We start from the raw sequence: 17,923 nt of genomic DNA, 5'->3' as shown, positions 1-17,923 counted from the left end.
GGCACTGCTGGCATTAGCCTACAAGGAACAAAGGCGTGAATGGCACTAAAGCCTCCGAGGTGGTGCCGAAATCGGCCGCCGCATCTGCCCTTTCCGTCTCCATCTCCGACGACGACGACAACCTGAACCTGCCCAGCCCTGTTCGACGCCTGATTCCACAATTGCACGCGGCTCGCTATGGGATGTCACGTGCGAGAGGCACTTTCTGGCTTGGTGGACATCGTTGCGAATAAGCAACAGTCATCCAGCTGCATGTGCGGGGCTGCCGTGCCCGCGGCTTAGCTGCACAGGAAATCCGGCACGCCAAGCCCGTGCGCTGTCGTTCACAGCTAGCGGGATGGCGTCAACGATGGAGTAGACACCCAACAAGCATCTGTTCTGGATCATTGCTAATACCCCTTTGCGAGGTGAATCGCGAGATGGAGTATGCAATCTCTGTAGCCGCATTCGAGTTCCAGCAGCTGGACCAGGTGATGGAGACGAGCACAGACGACAGCATTGGGACCTGTATGCGCCACTCGTGCGCTAAAGAGTGGCACGCGTTGCATGGCTGAAAGCTGTATTACATGCAGTGGCGGGGAAGTGACTTCGGATTAGACGGGTAATGCCAGCACGAGTCACTCCCCTGACCAAAACGCTCTTCAGCAGCGATAGGCGCCACGCATTCACGAGCGGGCGCAATGGCAACATCGCCGTACGCTCCTTTGAAGGCTACTACGATTGCACTGCAGCTGTCACCACCTGTCTCTGTGTGTTTGCCGTCACCGAAAACAAGGGCATAACTCACTCCCAGCGTCGTGCCGAGAGTAAGCTGTGTGTTTCATCGCGAGTTTTAGCGGCTGCCTCTTCGAGTGGGAATGGTTGCCTTAATGGGATGCCGAAAGCTCCGACGGGTGGAGTTGTTTTTTTTTTTTTCCGCCGACGACTCAGCGGGAAGGGATGCACCTTCTCAAGAGCTCCGGATGCCATGGACTGCACCCGAGCACTACAGTGGCGCTAGAAGAGCTGTCCGCTTGTGCAAGCATCTTAGACTGTATCGAGATGAGCTGCATTGTGGAGTCCCTCACACTCGACGTGCGCACCTTGCAAAAGGCCACGTGTGTGTTGTACACAGGGGCCTTTGACATTTTTCCTTCTAGAAATTACGTTATGACTGTGCTGCACCTTCATCTCCTGGCGCATTCTCACCCTCACAGGACTTGCTGGTATTTCCCGTCAGTGTCTAAGGCACTAGAGAGCCCGCCTGCACCCGCACTCAGTTCTTCTTTGCTACAGGGAGTGAGAGACCGCAGCCGATCGCGTCCGAAACGAGGCCATAACCCTCGTCGAGGAAAGGCATGCCCGAGGGGTAAGGCGTTAAGCTGCGTCACTGCAGGTGTCTCTGTCCGATGTCGTGTCCCGCGCACTTTTCTTTCCACGTTCCACTCGGAGGTCTTGTACCACCACGTGGAGCGTCATCAGATCTTTCACGACACAGGGGAGACTTTGTGTTGGAAGGTGGGAAAGCGGCAGCCGCACGTGGTGCGGCTCGCTGCGCTGCGAGACCGGGGCCTGTCTCCGGAGAAAGCTGAGGGCGAAAACGAAGAGGTTTGCTTGTCCGTGGGCAAGGTAGACGATGGGGGCTAGCCCATGACCGCCCTTTTCTACTCTCTTGGTATTCTTTGCTGAGACTCCACCTAGGAGCTCCACGAGAGACGGCGTCTCTACCGTATCGGATGGCTGTATTCCAGTGAACAGCACGCATGATTTGCCAAAGCGCACGCAGCCCTCTCCGACTTGCCGATGTCGAGTCTTGTCTCTCTTTTGTTTGAGTTTGCGGCCCTCAACAGAGGCGGACCTGCTCACCCATGTTCAGCAGCGCGAAATGTGTTAGCGTTTGCTCTCTTGCCCTTCAGCAGAAAGCGCAGTATCTACTCGTGATAGCAGAGAGGGGAGGAGGGGGTTGCTGAGAAAAACACGTACAGAGGTAGCATGAAGGTCTGGCGTGCCGACGGCGATGACAAGTGTGGGTTGTCTCCTCCGTGTGCCAGTCACCGCGTCGCCGAAAAGCTCAAATGTAGCTTCTCCCGGTGTGATACACTGTGAGGTGGTGTCTACAGTAGTTGCGCGTCTGCGGTGGGCACGCATATCTGCCGACGCACTCACCAACTGCGCCGTGAGACATCTCATCGCCGTACAGAGAAAAGGCGGCGTTTGACCATGGTGCGGACTCACAAGGGACAGATCAGAGTCGCGGAATCACACAAACCATACGGAGCGCTGCACTAAACTGACAATATGAGGTGCCCCTGGGAAGCGGGCGCGTTGCTGGCGTTTACTGTGGATCGACACGTATGTCGACCTGCTCCTGCGAGGGCGGCTCTCGCGCGTGGTGCAGAGCGGAAGAGAGACGTTTACGCTGACATTTTGCACTGCTTTCCCCGCTTCTCGCGTGTAAAAGGGCAAAAATCGAGGAGCGAATACGAGAACTATCAAGTCAGCAGTGGAAGCACCAACAGTACCGGACACCAGCGCTTCAGCACTCGTGCAAAATATGGAATGTTCTTAGCGTGAGGGGACTCGACCAAAACAACATAACTGGTCTCGCCTTTGGTGTCCTGAGCCTTTTCATCCACAAATATGTGCGCCTTACTACTGTGCAACGGAGGGATGTCATTCTCTGTCCGTCGCTTCTCTTCCTCCCATTCGCTTTCCGGAAAGCCACGTGGAGCCCTCGCTGAGTGGCCAGCATGCGAGGATCATGATTTCACAGGTATCGAGCACAGGCCAACTCACCGGCTCGAGCGCTGCTTCTGTTGACTCTTTTCTCTCCATGTCCCTCTCCTTCAAACGGATGCACACGCGTACACAGCGATAAAAGTATTGTTGCCTTGCACTGGATGGTGGTGAATCAATATCATGCTCAAAACTAGCAAGACGCTGACAGCACTTCTCCCGTCGCTGAGTTTTGGTGTGAACAAGACGGACTTCTTCACGAATCTGTGGAGCAAACCCCAAACGCGCGATGAGCGAGTAAAAGAGTACGTGCCAGAGGTACTGGAGGAGAGTCTTGTCGAGCAGCACGCGGTACTCGAGGAGCGCACATCGCGCGACACCATCGTCGAGCTGGGCAACAAGATCCTGCAGGAGATGGACAACAAGAGCCCCACCCCAAACATCGCGCCACACCTCAACAGGCTGTTGCTCGAATACGGCGTAAAGGACGTGATCGCACAGAGGCCACTGAGTTACTTGTTGTACCCCAACTCGTCAGCACTGTCGGCTGGGGAGCAGGCGCATGAGCTCGTGTCTAGTTTTCCAGACAACTTCCGGGCCATGATTGAGGAGGTGGAGCGCAACGGCTGCTCAGCCAAAATACCAGCTCCTCTGCTCTCCACGTCAGAAGCCCATGCGCTTAAGGCAGCACCTTCGGTAGCAGTAGCTGGGCACGACCCCACGTCAAGTGTGGATCTGGGCAGTGGTGCGGCGACTTCAGGAGAGCCTGAGTCCCCTGCACCTAGCGGCTCAACCCCTGGCGACGACAAGGCTTCCTCGCCGTCACGGCGGCGTGCGGACAGTGTTATTATGGCCTCCAAGGACGAATACGAGCCGATGGATATTACAATGTTTGTGAAAGTGGCTGCTGGCTTGGCCATGGCGAACTTGCACTGCGGCGACATGCGCAACGCCGTACGCTGTGTTGACGCTGGTATCGCCTACGCCAAGGAGGCGTCCCGTCTCGGTGGGTTGCTGGGGCTGAAAGCGGGTCTGCTTGTGCACCAAAAAAAGTTTGTGGAGGCTGCCCACTGCGCACAGTTGGCGGTCGAGGCCTCGGGAAATATGCAGGGCTACCTTCATGGTGCCTACGCCCTGCGCAAGCTGAGCCGTCTGGAGGAGGCAGTGGCGCTGCTCGAGCGGGGCCGCGAGGACCACCCTATGAACACACAGTTCGAGGCCCAGATTGAGGCTATTCAGAAGGAACGCAAGCTCACACTCCCGGCATCCTCCTCACTTTCATCAACCAACACGGACGCAGCCCAAGAAGCGCTTCCGACGACGTGACCTCCGTTAAGCATACCATGCGCGTCAATGTGCGTGCGTGCCTGCGTTGGGAAAGATGCAGGGGTAAGAAAACTGCAGACAGACTCTTTATATCTCAGGAGAAGAACCCTCCTCCTTACTCCACCCCCTTTGAGCTAGGGGAAGCGCCTTGAACAGTTGATCGCTCTTCTGAGTATGCTCACAAATCTTCAGGTTTGCTTGTATGCTTGAAGTTGGCCACCGTTGTGTCGCGTTCGTGTGATATGGTGCACATGTCCCCTCTACTCCGAAACAAACCACATGATGCAGAGCTGTCGGTATCAACTATGCTTTGCTACGGTGCACGCCCTTTCTCCTTGCCCTTCAATTCCTTCCATGAGAATTGCAAGTGGAAGGGGAGCTGGAGCGCGACAGCCCCTGTTAATTCATACCTGCACTGCCTGCACTTCTGTTGCTTAATACCAAACCAGTAAACGCACTTTGTGTGAGGGTGGTGCTGGTGCCACACCGTGCTTCAATGCACTGGTATACTTCGTGTTGATTTCCTCTCCTGTTACTTTGTATCCCAATCCCCTCCCCTGCCCGCGCTATATCTACATGCACACATACACACACACACACGTGTATATATATATATATATATATACATACCATTGTGTGAGATGGACTTACCTTGATCCTGTTTCCTTTGCGAGCTACACACCACAACAAAGGTATCGCTACGGAGGCAGTTGCCGTCACTCAGAGAAAAATAAGAAATACGAGGTGCCAGGACGGGCAACACGCGTGACAGAGGTAGAGGTGGGGAGCTCATCGCACAAGGAGGACAAGGGAACCAAATGAAGCACGCGTATCGAGCACGACGTGCAGCCGCTTCACTGTGACTTTGCTTCCACTACCTCCTTTTCTCTCTGTCTCTCCTCTCTCCGTGTGTCCTTTTTGCTTCTCTGTTACCAGTGGTTTCCTGGGTTTTGGCGCGTTCTCGCAGTGCCGCACGTTTTTATAAGGGGAGGGGGAGAGGGGCCCTTTCATCACCTTGGGGTGCGCGTGTGGCGACGCCGCCAGGCGAGGGTGAGAAGAAGCGCTTCGTCTGCCAACTCCCCCCCCCTCTCCCGCCGCCACCGCCTTTTGTGGCAATAAAAGAGGAGCTTTTTCGTTGAGTGTTTGTTGTGCGCGTTCGTGTGATCCTTCTTTCTTCTGTGGGAACGAGGGGAGGGGCCCCGTGCAAGTGTGTTCCGAAAGGGGTGGCACCCCGGGACACGTTGCGGTGGGACACTGTCGACAGCGTCATCACGCGTCCATCTCTTTTCCTGCTCCTGTCTTTATTTTTTTTTTCTTTATTTTTTTTTTTCATTCACCGCTGTTCCCCTGCGACGAAAATTGTCTTCGCTGTGTGTTGTGTTGTTTGAGTTTCCCAAACGAAACACAGAGGCGGAACCCATGGGGGCTGTTGTTGACCTGAACTCTGAATTCCAGGAGCTGAGGGACTCCGTTGTGAAATACCACAGGGAGGACACCGCCTTCACCTCCAAGTCACAAATCTTCTACAACAAAGGCCATGCGCACAGCTGCATCAACTGCTTCCTCGTACTGCGGTTGGAGCGGCAGGCGAGCGGGGAGGAGACGGTAGGTATTTCGTGGTCCTACCCGTACACGCCGGCTGCATCTCTATTGCGGTACCCCAATTTAGGCAAATTCGCGATGGCCAACGCCGGCACCTCGTACACGGTGGACCAGCTGAGCTACACATTTGTGCTGACAGATAGCAAAGGCGTTCGTGAGTATGGCCACACGACAGCCTTCGTGAACGGCGAGGCAGTTGTGACCATCTCGCCATATCCGTGGTGCAACTTCTTTTACCGACTCGCGTACCTGTTTGTCGCCAATGGACACGAAGGTGGACGGAGGCTCGTGAAGGCGTTGTGCAAGTGCTCCACGCCGCCGTCAGGTGGCATGTTCAACACCCCGCTGGATCTCGGCTTGACTTTTAATCGGCCCTATGATCGCCTCTGCTCCTTCATTGACACGGCGCCGCTCGACATGCTTGTCATCTTTCCCAACATGGACGATCTCTTCTCCGTTTTAGCGGACCTCATGCTGGAAAAGCACATCATCATTGTGGGGCCAAACTTTTCGATTGTCTCAAATGTCGTCATGTCGCTGCAGGCGCTCGTCGCCCCTTTTGACTGGATGCACATCCTCATTCCGATTCTTCCAACCGCGCTGCTCGACGTCCTGGCCGCGCCACCGCCCTACTTGGTCGGAATCCTCACGTCGCAGATACCGCAGCTGACGCGTGTACCCCTCGACTCGGTAGTGGTGGTCCGCCTCGACCCCCGCGGCGTCTGTGAGCGTGTCGATTACCACAACGAAACCCGCGATCGTCTGCCACACTCCGGCAAGTTCAGCGCGCTGCGGACGGGGCTGTCTATACTGCGGATGCGGCACCCGAAGGACCAGACGGTGCGGGACCTATGCAGCTTGTTCCTTACGTACTACGCCTCTCTCTTCGGCGAGATTGTGCTAAAGGGGGAGCGCCGGTATGTCCGCAACGAGGGGGTGCTTGAGAGCACGCACGTTTTCTTTGAGAGACTGCTTTGCACCCAGAGCTTTACCATATTGATCGAGGAGGTCAGGCGGGCACTTAACTCACCCAACTCTAACGACTGGATGGACAATGAGTTCATCGTCGCCGCGGTGCGCGGGCAGCGTGACATATTCCCAGAGCACTACGAGGCCCTTACGATGGAAGAAAGGAATGGCGGAGGATTTATTGAAAAGTACGAAGATTGTTTTGGTAGCAAAGAACGTTTCAACGGCTTCACTGCCGCCGTGCACGGCTTTGGTGGCCATCCGCTTGGCGTTGGACGTCTCTTCATTAGGTGCTTGTGCTCCCGCTGGTGCGGGTCCGACCTGTCAGAAGAGACGGATGACAGCTACTACCCGGGTTGCCGTATGGGGAAGGCGATTCTGCAGCACCGCTACCGCTCCTCCTCGACGGAGGCCCCTGTGATCACTGACGAGATGATGACTGAGATGCCGTCGACGCACGCGCCACCGGAGGACGGCGTACGTGAGTTTACTGTCTCCGTTTCCGCCATGACGTCCTCCTCCACCGAGACTTGTATCCCCAAGTCCTTGTCCTGCTGAGAGTGGTCGATAATAGCGTTCATGCGAGCCAGGTATCGTTCAATGTGGTTCAACATTGCCTGTTGGCTGGCGCACAAGGGCCACACACTGTTTTTGGCCTTGCATGCCTGTGCGCCCGCTCGACGGAGTAACGGTGATGTTTCTTCCCCCCTCTCTCTTCCTATATATAACTTATTTCTTAGTTCTCCCTTTGTTTTCTGCCTTCTCTCTATTCCGCTCTCTTTCCCTGTGTGTGTATGCATTGACACAGTTAGAGAGAGGGGGGTGGATGGTTGATGTTTTTTTTTCGTTTCGTCGTCTGCACACATTCTGTCGTGGGCTCTTCTTCTCCTTCCGTTGGTGTCTTGCGTGGATGGTGCTGCGTCTGATCGCCTTCATGTGCGCATGGCGCGTGCGCGTACAAATTGAGCGGTGTGCCTAATGTCTTCTGGTTTTGCCTTTGCGGTGGCCCTTTTCCTCTCTCCCCCTTCTTCGCCTTTCTCTGGGCATGTGTGTATTGTTAGAGCGTTGTAAGCGTGACGACTCTCTCCCTCTCTCGTGACTTACTGTGTCTTGTGGGCTCACTCGATAAGGAAGCCCCGCTCCTCTGCTTGCCCTGAAGGAAAGAAATCGAGACTTAGATGTGCAGCGTGTAATTGAGTGGAGGCTAGTATTCCCTCATGGTGGTGACTGTTTGTGCGTTAATGTGGTTAGGTGCTGCTTCCTCGGTCAAAGCTATTGCTCTTTCTGGCTTCTGTTGTGCTTACGCCCACTTCCTCTCTACGCCTTTTCCTTCCAGTTATCCCTCGTGTTTGCCTCCTGCCTGTTTTACCACCACACTCTTGTCTGTTATCTCTTTTTTTTTTTACCTCTGCACTATCGGGTGTATCTCTGCCATATTGAGGAACGTATACCCAACGAGACGAAAGAAACATCAACAAAGAGCAAGACAAAATGAGGAGGACGTCGTTCTCTTCCCCCTTTCACCTCTCGTGTCTACCAGTCGATGTCTGTAATCCCTTCCTTCTCTCTACACCTGGCTGCTTTCTCTCCCACGTGCCGTAGCTGTTTACGGGGTGCGTGGAGCTACCCACTTCTTAAAATGACATCTGAGCCTTACATCACCATGCTTAATGGTGAACGAAACTGCTGCAGCAAACGGGAAGCACTGTCACTGAGTCCAGAGGCATATTGCAGATTGGGAGTATCAACGATAAATTATGGTATTTGGTGGGCAGCAACACTTGTTCTCTGCTGTTCACGCACCCTCTGAACACGGGAACGGTTGATGCAACGAACATGCCAAGCACACACAACTGTCACCACGCCAGATGCATCTTAACGTGTGGACCTGCTGCTGAGCCTCTTTCTTCGCCCCCCTTCTAATCTCCCTTTTTGCAAACTACATGACGTCGCGACTAGTACGCCCCATCATTAACTCCCTGACCCCCCCCCCCTCCCCTCCCACTGTGTTGAGGATGCCGCGCACCGCCTGCGTTGTTGGGCAGGGATTACTGACTCGGCGACTGCGCAGCGGTGGCCCTGTGTGTGCATCCATGCACTCTCTGCTCGGCTCATCCAGCACCACAGCTGCGCTTACGTCATCTGGCACAACATTGGTAGGGCTTGCAGGTGCTCGCCATTACGCCGTCCTAGTACCTTCGAGGACTCTGCTGCGCTCTCCGGCGTCTGGCTTGGCGTTGTACTACCGACCCTTCTCCAGTGAAGACGAGGCAGCGCTGGCCTCGGTGCTGTCGAGCAAGCCACGCCATGTCACGCGCCACATCCGACAGTCAATGCTTCACTCCCGGCGCCGCATCGCCCAGTTCCGGAATGCTGTGACATACCTTATGATTTCACTTCAATCGAGGTTGCAGCGCAAAGAGATGCGTCCCGAAGACGCCACCGCTATCATGGAGAGTCTCATGCGCGAGTGCGTGGACCTACGTCAGGGTGACATGGCCCACCTTCTCTTTCGCGCTGCTATTCGGTTTCGCAAGTACGGGGTGACGATCACTTTCCCCTTTGTGAGGTATCTATACGAGTCCTACAAGCGCGAAAGCGCCAAGGAGCTGATGCGCAGCATGGCCGAGGAACTGAAGGCGCACGACGAGATGAAGGTGATGGCGGTACTGGCATATCAATTCAGTGGTCAACGAGAAGAAAGCGTCGCCTTGTGGGAGTCAATCCCGAAAGAGAAGATCACCACAAACGATTACTGCGCCGTTCTGGAGGGCATGGGGATGACAGGTTACTTCAAGGACGTTGTCGACTTTGCCAAGCGAGTGATTGAGGACGTCATCGCAAAGCGGAAGGACGACATCGACCTGAACGCTATGGTATCGCACGCGGCGATTGCGAGTCGTGGCAGCAATGCCGCGCTGTACTCTGTTGTCCGCCTTGCTAAGGACTATGAGCTCACACTCTCCGACCCCGCTGTCGGCGCCCTTGTGCGATCACGGCTTCAGGAAAGCAGCGTGACGTCGATGGCGGAGGTATACAGAGTCGAGGCAGCATTGTGTGCCGAGCTCAACCGCGTATCGCTTGGAATGGCGGGCGACTCGGCTGTCATCGCAAAGGCCAGCGAGCTTATGGCGCGTAGCCATGAAACCGGCGATGTCGTGATGCTGGAAAAGGTGCAGCACCTCCGCCGCATGGTGGAGGACGCCATCGCGAACGAGACAATGGACGACCTCGACCCCCTCTTCGCGTCGTCGCTGCTTCGCGGTTTGGGGGTTTTGGGGCGATTTGAAGAGATGCGCAAAGCCTTTGACATGCTCGACAAGGCGGGTGTCGTAAAGGACCACAAACTCTACGATGAGATGCTGAGGTGGTACGCTCACGCGTACAATCTGCGCGACGTCGTCGCCTTGAAGGAGGAAATGACCCGCAAAGAGGTGTATCACACGACGCAAACATACCTAAACGTTTTTCGTGTTCTCGGCCGCTACTATCCCCGACTCGTGGAGAAGTACCTGACGGAGATGCGCGGCAGGGGCATGCAGGTAGACGGCTCCATGTACCCGACGCTGGTACGCGTCTTTCACGCGCTCAGCGACCACGCCAAGGTGGAGGAGCTCTTCCGAGAGGCAAAGCAGAAGGCGGCAAAGGGCGCCACGTACAACATGAGCCCAGCGCTCATCGTGCAAATGCTCCGCTGCTATCCAAAGGACATTGTCCGTAGCGATGCGATCGTGCAAGATGCTGAGCAGTGCGGCCTCCTCGCCAACGAGGCAGTGCAAGCAGAGGTACTGAATCACTACGCAATGAATGACCGCACTGACGCGATGCAGGCCTTCATGGCTCGGCTACCGCACAAGACAGCGAATGTGTACTGCGTGCTGCTGCGCAATGCAACGCAGCACCGCGACCGCACGCAGTTCAACGCCGTCTTGAGGGAGATGGAGGCGAAGCAGGTGCCGCTGACTGAGCGCCTCTTCAGTGTCATTGTCACTTCGCTGGCGTACTTCCAGGACATCGAAGGAGTGCGTGACTATGTGCACAGGGCGCTAACGAGCAACCAGATTCACACGCCGCTCTTCTTTGCCGATATGGCGTCGGCGTTCGAGAGGCTCGGCGACGTGGACGCGGTGGATCAGTGCTGGGCAGACCTCCTCAAAAGTAAAATGACTCTGACGATGCCGGTGTACAACCGCTTTCTGGACGTGTACATGACGCTCAACAACATGGCGAAGGTGCAGGAAATATTAGACACCATGATGAAGCTGGTGCCACCGAATCCAGTGACTGCCACGACGGTCGTGGACATGCTGGGTAAGATGGGGCGACTCACCGAGATGGAGGCGATCCTCGATGAAATGTCCAAGTCGACCAACGCCGTGCCAACGCTGGTCACGTACCATCAGGCGATGAATGCCTACGCAAAGTGTGGGGACGTTGCAAAGATGGAGACGGTGCGCGAAAAGCTAAAGCGTGAAGGCTTTCACGAGAATGCAGTGACGTACAACATTTTGTTCGAGGGCTACGGCCGGGCAAAGCGGTTCGAGCACCTGCTGGAGCTTGTCGAGGAGCGCAAGGAACGTGGGATTCCGATGGAGGAGTTTGGCTACGTTGTGCTGCTCAACACATACGCCCGGGCCCGTATGCCAACCGAGGCCGAGGCACTCGTGGATGAGATGGTGAGCGGCAGCAACGTTGTCTTGAGCAGTCGGTTGCTTGCCACCGTCGCCTCCACTTTCAGCCAAATTGGCAACGTGGAGCAGATGCAGCGGTACATCTCGCTGCTTCTTTCACACCCTGAGTGCCGACTGCGCGATGTGGAGTCGGTGTACAGCATCTACGCGCGCCTGCGAGACACCGTCAAGCTGCAGGAGTTGCTGGACACTGTAAAGCTACCGAAGTCCGCCTTTATTTACAACGCCTGCGTCAGTGCCTTTGCCCGCGCCGGCGAGCATGCGAAAGTTGCGTTTCTTTTGGCCGAGATGGAGAGGCAGGGGTTTGCCCTGAGTCGCAACACAAGCATCATTCTGAGTAGTTTGCTGCTCAAAGCGGGCAAACTCGAGTTGGCACAAACAGTGCTGAAGTGGAAAGGGCTGACCACGGCAGACGTCGAGTCGGACAGTATCGCGGATGCTAGTGGCGCAGCGACTTCTTCGTCGTCAGCGCATGGTGGTACTTCTGCGCGCCTATCGTCAGATGTGGATGAGGAAGTAAACGCTGAAGCAATGGACCTTTTGGTACGAGACATGGAGGACCACATGTTCGGCAACGCTCGCGAAGACGAGAGCGACGAGTCTATGTGCAGGTGACGGGAACGGCGGGGGTTCCTTGTCGAGGCTGGGCTGTAGCGGAGGGCATAGGCTCAACAACGAAGGCTTTTCTAGTGTTAAAGTGGCGACGCCCATTTGTTGTAGGGCTGCTGCGTGAGTGTTGTGTATTGGAGGGTCTGATTGAGCACAAGCGCACCTTCTAGGCTCCACGGTGCAATCGAGTTTTGTTTCAATGTGGTAGCCTCAGTCACAGATGCCCTGAATTGAGTCCATCAGCGTTTCACTTGTGGAGAACCTCAGATGTAGGAGGCTTTGTGCGCTCTGCTCTGAGACAGTCGGTGTCGCGCAAAGTGACGTTTTGGCGTCGCAAGTTAGTCCCTACACGTTGAGTTTCCTGCACCGCGCTAGACGCCACAGAGAACCACGGAGAGGTTTTCTCGCGCAGTGGCGTTCAACTGGTGAGCTCTAGAACTTGATTTTTTTCCCTTCTCCCCATGTCCTCAAGTGGAGGACTCAACAGAACTGCAACTGACCGACGGTTCCTTCTTCCCTTCCTCGCTTCCCTTTTTCGCACGCACGAACACACATACACACACACACACGTCGACAATCCACCCGGCGCTCTCGTCGATTGCTGCTCGTGCTCTGAAGTACTTCTTTTTTTTTTTCTGCTTTACTTGCTCTGCAAAGCACAGTGTCTATTCGTTCTAGTGCGCGAACCACCGTGTGGCGCTAACGCCGATTCCTGTCATTGGGCATGCAGCCGCGTTCCTGGTGTTCTCCCGCCGCTACAACCGCAGACCGACGACAGCAGTCAACTACAGTCGGGATCGTGACTGATTAGGTTTTGTTACAGTCGATGAGTACCGAGCCCAACGCAGCAGAGACAGCGCCACCTCAGGCGCCGACAGAGGAGCCCAGCCCACCACCTTCAACATCCTCCGAGTGCACTAATGGCGGGGTAGCTCTGTCGCGTAGGAAGCAGAAGAAAGCGAGCAAGGTGACGCAGAGGATCAGAGTGGTGAACGGCAGCGTCGACGTGCAAGTGCAGCAGACGAACGACGACAGCGTCGTCAGTAAGCGCTCCGCTGTGACACAGGGATACATCCGTGACAAGTTTCTGCGGCATTTTGTGAAGAAGCCTTCACGACGCTCGCCACTCATCAACCGCGGCTACTACCTGCGCATGGCAATAATGACGGATCTAGTAGTGCGACTTGTCAAGAGCTACCTGGATGCACCTGAGCGGCAGACGGAAGTCTTGGAGGGTGCTCCGTGCCCTCCGCCCGTGCAGGTTCTCTCCTTAGGAGCTGGCTACGACACGTTGGCTTTTCGACTTCTGCTAGACTCTGTCGATGTTCTTGCGGTAGGCGACAAATGTGCTGGAGCGTCAGCGTCGTCGTCGTCCTCGTCACTGTCACCGTCCGCACCCGTTTCCTTCCCTGGAGGGGAAGTGCTTTTCATCGACGTGGATTTCCCCGCAGTACTAATGGCAAAGGCAGCTCTCATGGCAGCCGCCCCTTCGCAGACGTTTCCAGAAGACTGGCATCTGAGGCCGCAGAGCGCAGACTGCCCAATCCGTAGTCCACACTACTCCGCCGTCGGCGTCGATCTCCGTTTCGCTTCCACCGAGCTGCTCCCGCGTCTCCACCAGCACGGCCCCACGGGGTTCGTGGCAACGAACCCAACCATCATCTATGCTGAGTGTGTCATGCAGTACATGCCGCCCAAGGATGCGGCGCAGCTGCTTGCGCTTCTGGCCGCAGGCCTCCCAAACGCCGTCTTCATCGCGTACGACCAGGTCTCGCCGCTTGACAGCTTCGGCCGCGTCATGCAAAACACGTTGCGCCAAAAGAACAGCCCACTACTGGGTGTGCAGTCCTGTCCGGATGGAGCGCACATGGTGCGACGTGCATGCGCGGCTGGCATGTGTCGCGCGTGGTGGGCCGACTTTTACCGCATCTCAACTTTTTGTTTTGCTGGAGAGGAGCGGAGGCGCGTAGAGGCCCTTGAGGACTTTGACGAGTTAGAGGAGTGGAGCGAAATGTGCGAGCACTACGGCATCACTTTGGCGACCACGCCGCTGGTGTGGGACTCGGTAGCCACGAACGGCTGTGCGGCTCACCCAGCCTTTATGGAGTACTCGGTCGATGGTGTGGCATGCATCACGGGTGTTGAGTCTCTACCGCAGGGCACAGAGGCTATCAAGGGCACCCTGCACAATTGGCCCTCTGCACGCTACGGTTTTGAGGGCTGGGGCAACGGCGGCGTCGCCGTCGAGCCTCTGTCAAACGGGGACCGCCTTCTCGTTTCCTTTGGCGGATTTGCGGCGGGAAAGCAGCACCAGCGCGTCAACACCGTGTACGTGCACAGTCTACAAGAGGGGGAGCTGCGTGTTGTGGTTGCCGGCGAGCAGAGCGATGGCGCGGCAACAGCCGGACTAACTGCCTGCACGACGCATCCTCCACCACTAGTGTTCCACACCTTCTCTCGCGTGGCCCCTCGCACGTTCCTCGTCTGGGGCGGCCGCTCAAATCCGTCTGCACCATCCAACGAAGCCTTTCTGCTCACCCTCGATGTGCCGGACATGGTTAGTCTTGGTAGCATTGTTACGGCGCGTTGGAGGGTTCTTCGTGTAGGTAGCGACGACAGGCACCGGTGTCGCCCATCCCCTCGCTATCGCCACAGCATGGTGAATCTCGGTGGCACAGCAGACAAGGCGACACTTCTACTGGTGGGCGGCAAAACTTCTGGTGTCAACGCCGCGGTGGCGCTGGAGTGCTTCCGGGTTACCGTGTGCATGCGACGCTTTACCATCTCCTACGAAGCACTGGACTGCACTGCGGCAGGCGGGCATTTGCCACCTCCGCTGCACTCTGCGGCGGCCATTGCACTCTCGTCTGATGCGGTGCTTATCTCCGGCGGGGTGCTGCTGGGGCGCGATGCGTGTAATCCGCATCTGTGGCAGCTACGACTTTCCACGAAGGAGTGGTCCTGTGTGCCGATGCGGCTCGGCGAAGGCCGCTACGCTCACTCACTGACTCCCGTCACCGTGAACCGTCAAGAGTACCTCCTCATATTAGGAGGCAGCAGCTGGGCGGAGAAATCCCACGTACCCCCAGCTCTGCTAGTCCCATTCTCTCTTTTCGAGTCCAACACAGGTAGTGAAACTGCGGCTGCAGTCGCCGTCCCTGTGTCGCTCCCAGCCGATGCACCGTGGTGGTCGCGCCATTCCTGCGTGACCCTCGGCCAGGGTGTGGTGGGTGTAATTGGTGGCGGCTACACCTGCTTTTCCTTTGGCACATTTGCCGCAAAACCGCAGCTGCTTTTCCTCGGCGACATTGTCGAGGAGAGCGCGTGGCGGCCGAGGTTTCCATCTGCTTGCAGCTCGAATGTCGGACGTGGCGATGGTAGGAGAACCGTCACAGCGCTAGAGCCCGTGTATTCGTACGAGGAACTCCTTTCCAAGCCGTGGCCAGCTGTGCGTGAGGTGATGCACTACAGCGCGGCCGCGTTTCTGGAGGCAGCCACTGCGGCGACGCAGCCCGTTGTGTTTCGCAACGTCCCTCTTGGCGCGTGTCTGAGCACCTGGGGCTCCTCAGCGTACTTGAAAGAGACCGAAGGTAACACCACAGTCTCTGTGCACGTGGCTGAGAAGTCGCAGCTTCTTGACTTTGCGCGTAAGAACTTTTCCTTTCGTCGTGTTACGCTGGCACAACTCGTACAGCACACCGAGGAGGCGACAGACCTCTTTTGCAAGACACGTGGGACTCCAAGCGAGACGTGGTACTACCGCTCTATTGCGAGTCGTATGAAGAACGAGCGTTCCAACGTGTGGACAGACTTTCCGGTATTGGGTAAGGACTTTGTGTTGCCACCGGGCGCAAAGGAATACATTGAGCCGCGGCTGCATCAGTCTTGTTTGCGCATGAGCGCCCCGCCGCTGCAACTGTGGACACACTATGACACACTGGACAACGTTCTCTGCCAAATAGTCGGTACTAAGCGGGTGGTGCTGTTCCCGCCGAGCGAGTACAACAACCTGTACGTGACAGGTAGCTCCTCGGCGGTGATCAACCTGGAGGCACCTGATCTCGTGCGCTACCCTCGCTTTATTGAAGCCTGCAGAGCGGCGCAGCAGGTCATTCTGCGACCGGGCGACGTGCTTTTCTTCCCTGCCATGTGGTTTCACCATGTTACGACGCTGTTGCCAGACGTGGAGCCGGTGGAAAGCGCCGCAGCGACGATGCTGGCCCCATACAACATGAGCGTCAACGTCTTCTATCGTCATTTCAGCGACACGGCCGCCTACGATGCCAAGGACCTCTACGGGAACAAGGACATCTTGGCAGTGACGCGCATTCGCGAGGACCTTCAGTCGGCTGTCCGCTGTGTTCTGACCAACCCACGACTCACAACGGCTGCCGACGCCCCGGTACTGCCACCTAATTACGTTGAGTTTGCGGTGCGGCATTTTCTCCAGGATCTCGAGGGTACCGCGTCGGCAGTGGCCGACGCGCAGCGTGGCACAGGGACATGCTTTGACACTCAGACACCTGCATCGCATTCGCTGCCTAAGAAGAGGGAGTGAGGCCCAATCAAGCGTGTCATGCACAGGGCCGCGCCGCCCCTCCACCTTTTCCTCTAGCGCACTCTCTTCATCTCGCACAGTACCTCTCCCCAACATGCCTTCTCCCTTTTTCCTCTCTCCTATGTAGTCGTTACGTAAAGAGCATTGAATCCGACGCTTAAGTTAATTTCTTCCCGTCTTCTCTTACGCGTGTTCTCCTTGTGGAGGAGATAGTCGCATCTCTCTTGCTCTCCCGCTTCCCATCGCCATCGATGCCAATGGTGGTGTCGACTTCCTTCAAATGCGGAGCAAGAATTGAGGTTTCACAGCGGTCAAGTTAGCATGGCTCTCTCTCCATGGGAGACGAGTTAACGCGTCGAGGTATGGGCCGGCCACGTCACACCCTCCCCTCTCTCTCTCCCTCCCTCCCTCCCTCTCTGGTACTGGAGTTCTGGAAATCACGACCGTCGTTGTACGTGTGCGTATGTGTGTGTCTGTGTACATAGAAAGGCGGCTGCATCCCCCGTTTACGCCTTTTGCGCAGCGTTCCGTGCCGTACGTGAGCTTGGATGTGCAATATTGTGCTCCTCACCTCGCTCTCTCGTTCTCACGATTGCTTCCTACCCCTCATGCTCTCTTCCCCCACGTTTGTCGCTCTGTCGCGCTCTCTTTTTCTTTATGCTCACTCCACGTAGTGAGGCGCTCGCTGCAGGGCTCGATGTGTTGCTGCGTCGGACCGCTTTCATACACCCCCCAAAACACCCTTCTCCTCCTCCTCGATACCGCCTCTACACAAACGCTAGCTTGAAGTAGCCCTACCTGCCAATACGCGCTCACGTGCATTTCTTTTTTGCAGATGCAGCGAGCACCCTTGCTGCCCTCGGCAGCTCACTCTCTTGCATGAGGGGTAAGCGCTTCTTCTTCCCAGAGAGAAGCATCTCTCTTCTCGGTGTGGTCACCACACTAGTGAGGGGCAGCTGCGCGCTGGAGACACTCATGTTGTTCATCGGCTCTACTTACCACGTTACTTCGCTGCCGTGCGCTCTGCGTGCGCACACGGGGTTGTTTTTCTTTCCGGAACGAACTGCACCGCAGCCTGAACCGCAGGCGCTACGCCACTAACGCAAAAAAAAAAAAAGAAGAGACAAAGAGGAAGTGGCGAGACGTTTTTTTTTTCCCTACCTGCTGTGGCGGTCGCGTTGCGTTTTGCTTGCTATGGAGTGCGCCACAATCTACGGGGGTCCCGCTATCGAGTTGCCCAGTCGCTTTATTGGTTTGCCTGCCAGTCTGGGTGTTTTGTAGCGATGCCGATGCGAGGGTGAGGATGCCAGTGCGTGTATTTGTTGTTGCTCCCGACTCCCCCCCCCTTACCCATTTTTACCGGAACACCGACAGGGTCTCGCATCCTTCACGTCTCATCAGAGCAACAGCAATAAAGCGACAACTATCGCTGGGGCTTTTTGTTCGCATTTCT

General features: G+C 56.3%; 4 protein-coding genes across 4 annotated transcripts; all 4 read left to right on the top strand.

The window, feature by feature from the left end:
* Positions 1–2,898: 2,898 nt before the first annotated feature.
* On the top strand, positions 2,899–4,041 carry LBRM_34_2880 (conserved hypothetical protein; the record flags this gene model as incomplete). Its single annotated transcript, XM_001568344.1, has 1 exon — positions 2,899–4,041. One exon carries the CDS (start codon positions 2,899–2,901, stop codon positions 4,039–4,041), a length of 1,143 nt encoding a protein of 380 aa, XP_001568394.1.
* A 1,419-nt stretch (positions 4,042–5,460) lies between these two features.
* LBRM_34_2870 (conserved hypothetical protein) lies at positions 5,461–7,170 on the top strand (the record flags this gene model as incomplete). Its single annotated transcript, XM_001568343.1, has 1 exon — positions 5,461–7,170. One exon carries the CDS (start codon positions 5,461–5,463, stop codon positions 7,168–7,170), a length of 1,710 nt encoding a protein of 569 aa, XP_001568393.1.
* Positions 7,171–8,945: 1,775 nt separating this feature from the next.
* Positions 8,946–11,918, top strand: LBRM_34_2860 (conserved hypothetical protein; the record flags this gene model as incomplete). The annotated part of the gene is made up of 1 exon (XM_001568342.1): positions 8,946–11,918. The coding sequence occupies one exon, from the start codon at positions 8,946–8,948 to the stop codon at positions 11,916–11,918; it is 2,973 nt and encodes a 990-aa protein (XP_001568392.1).
* Positions 11,919–12,738: 820 nt separating this feature from the next.
* On the top strand, positions 12,739–16,470 carry LBRM_34_2850 (conserved hypothetical protein; the record flags this gene model as incomplete). The annotated part of the gene is made up of 1 exon (XM_001568341.1): positions 12,739–16,470. One exon carries the CDS (start codon positions 12,739–12,741, stop codon positions 16,468–16,470), a length of 3,732 nt encoding a protein of 1,243 aa, XP_001568391.1.
* Positions 16,471–17,923: the final 1,453 nt, after the last annotated feature.

Source organism: Leishmania braziliensis, chromosome 35 (assembly GCF_000002845.2).
Source record: "Leishmania braziliensis MHOM/BR/75/M2904 complete genome, chromosome 35".
NCBI classification, from domain to species: Eukaryota; Euglenozoa; class Kinetoplastea; order Trypanosomatida; family Trypanosomatidae; genus Leishmania; species Leishmania braziliensis.
The sequence above is the reverse complement of the archived record's forward strand: the minus strand, read 5'-3'. Positions and strand labels throughout refer to the sequence as shown.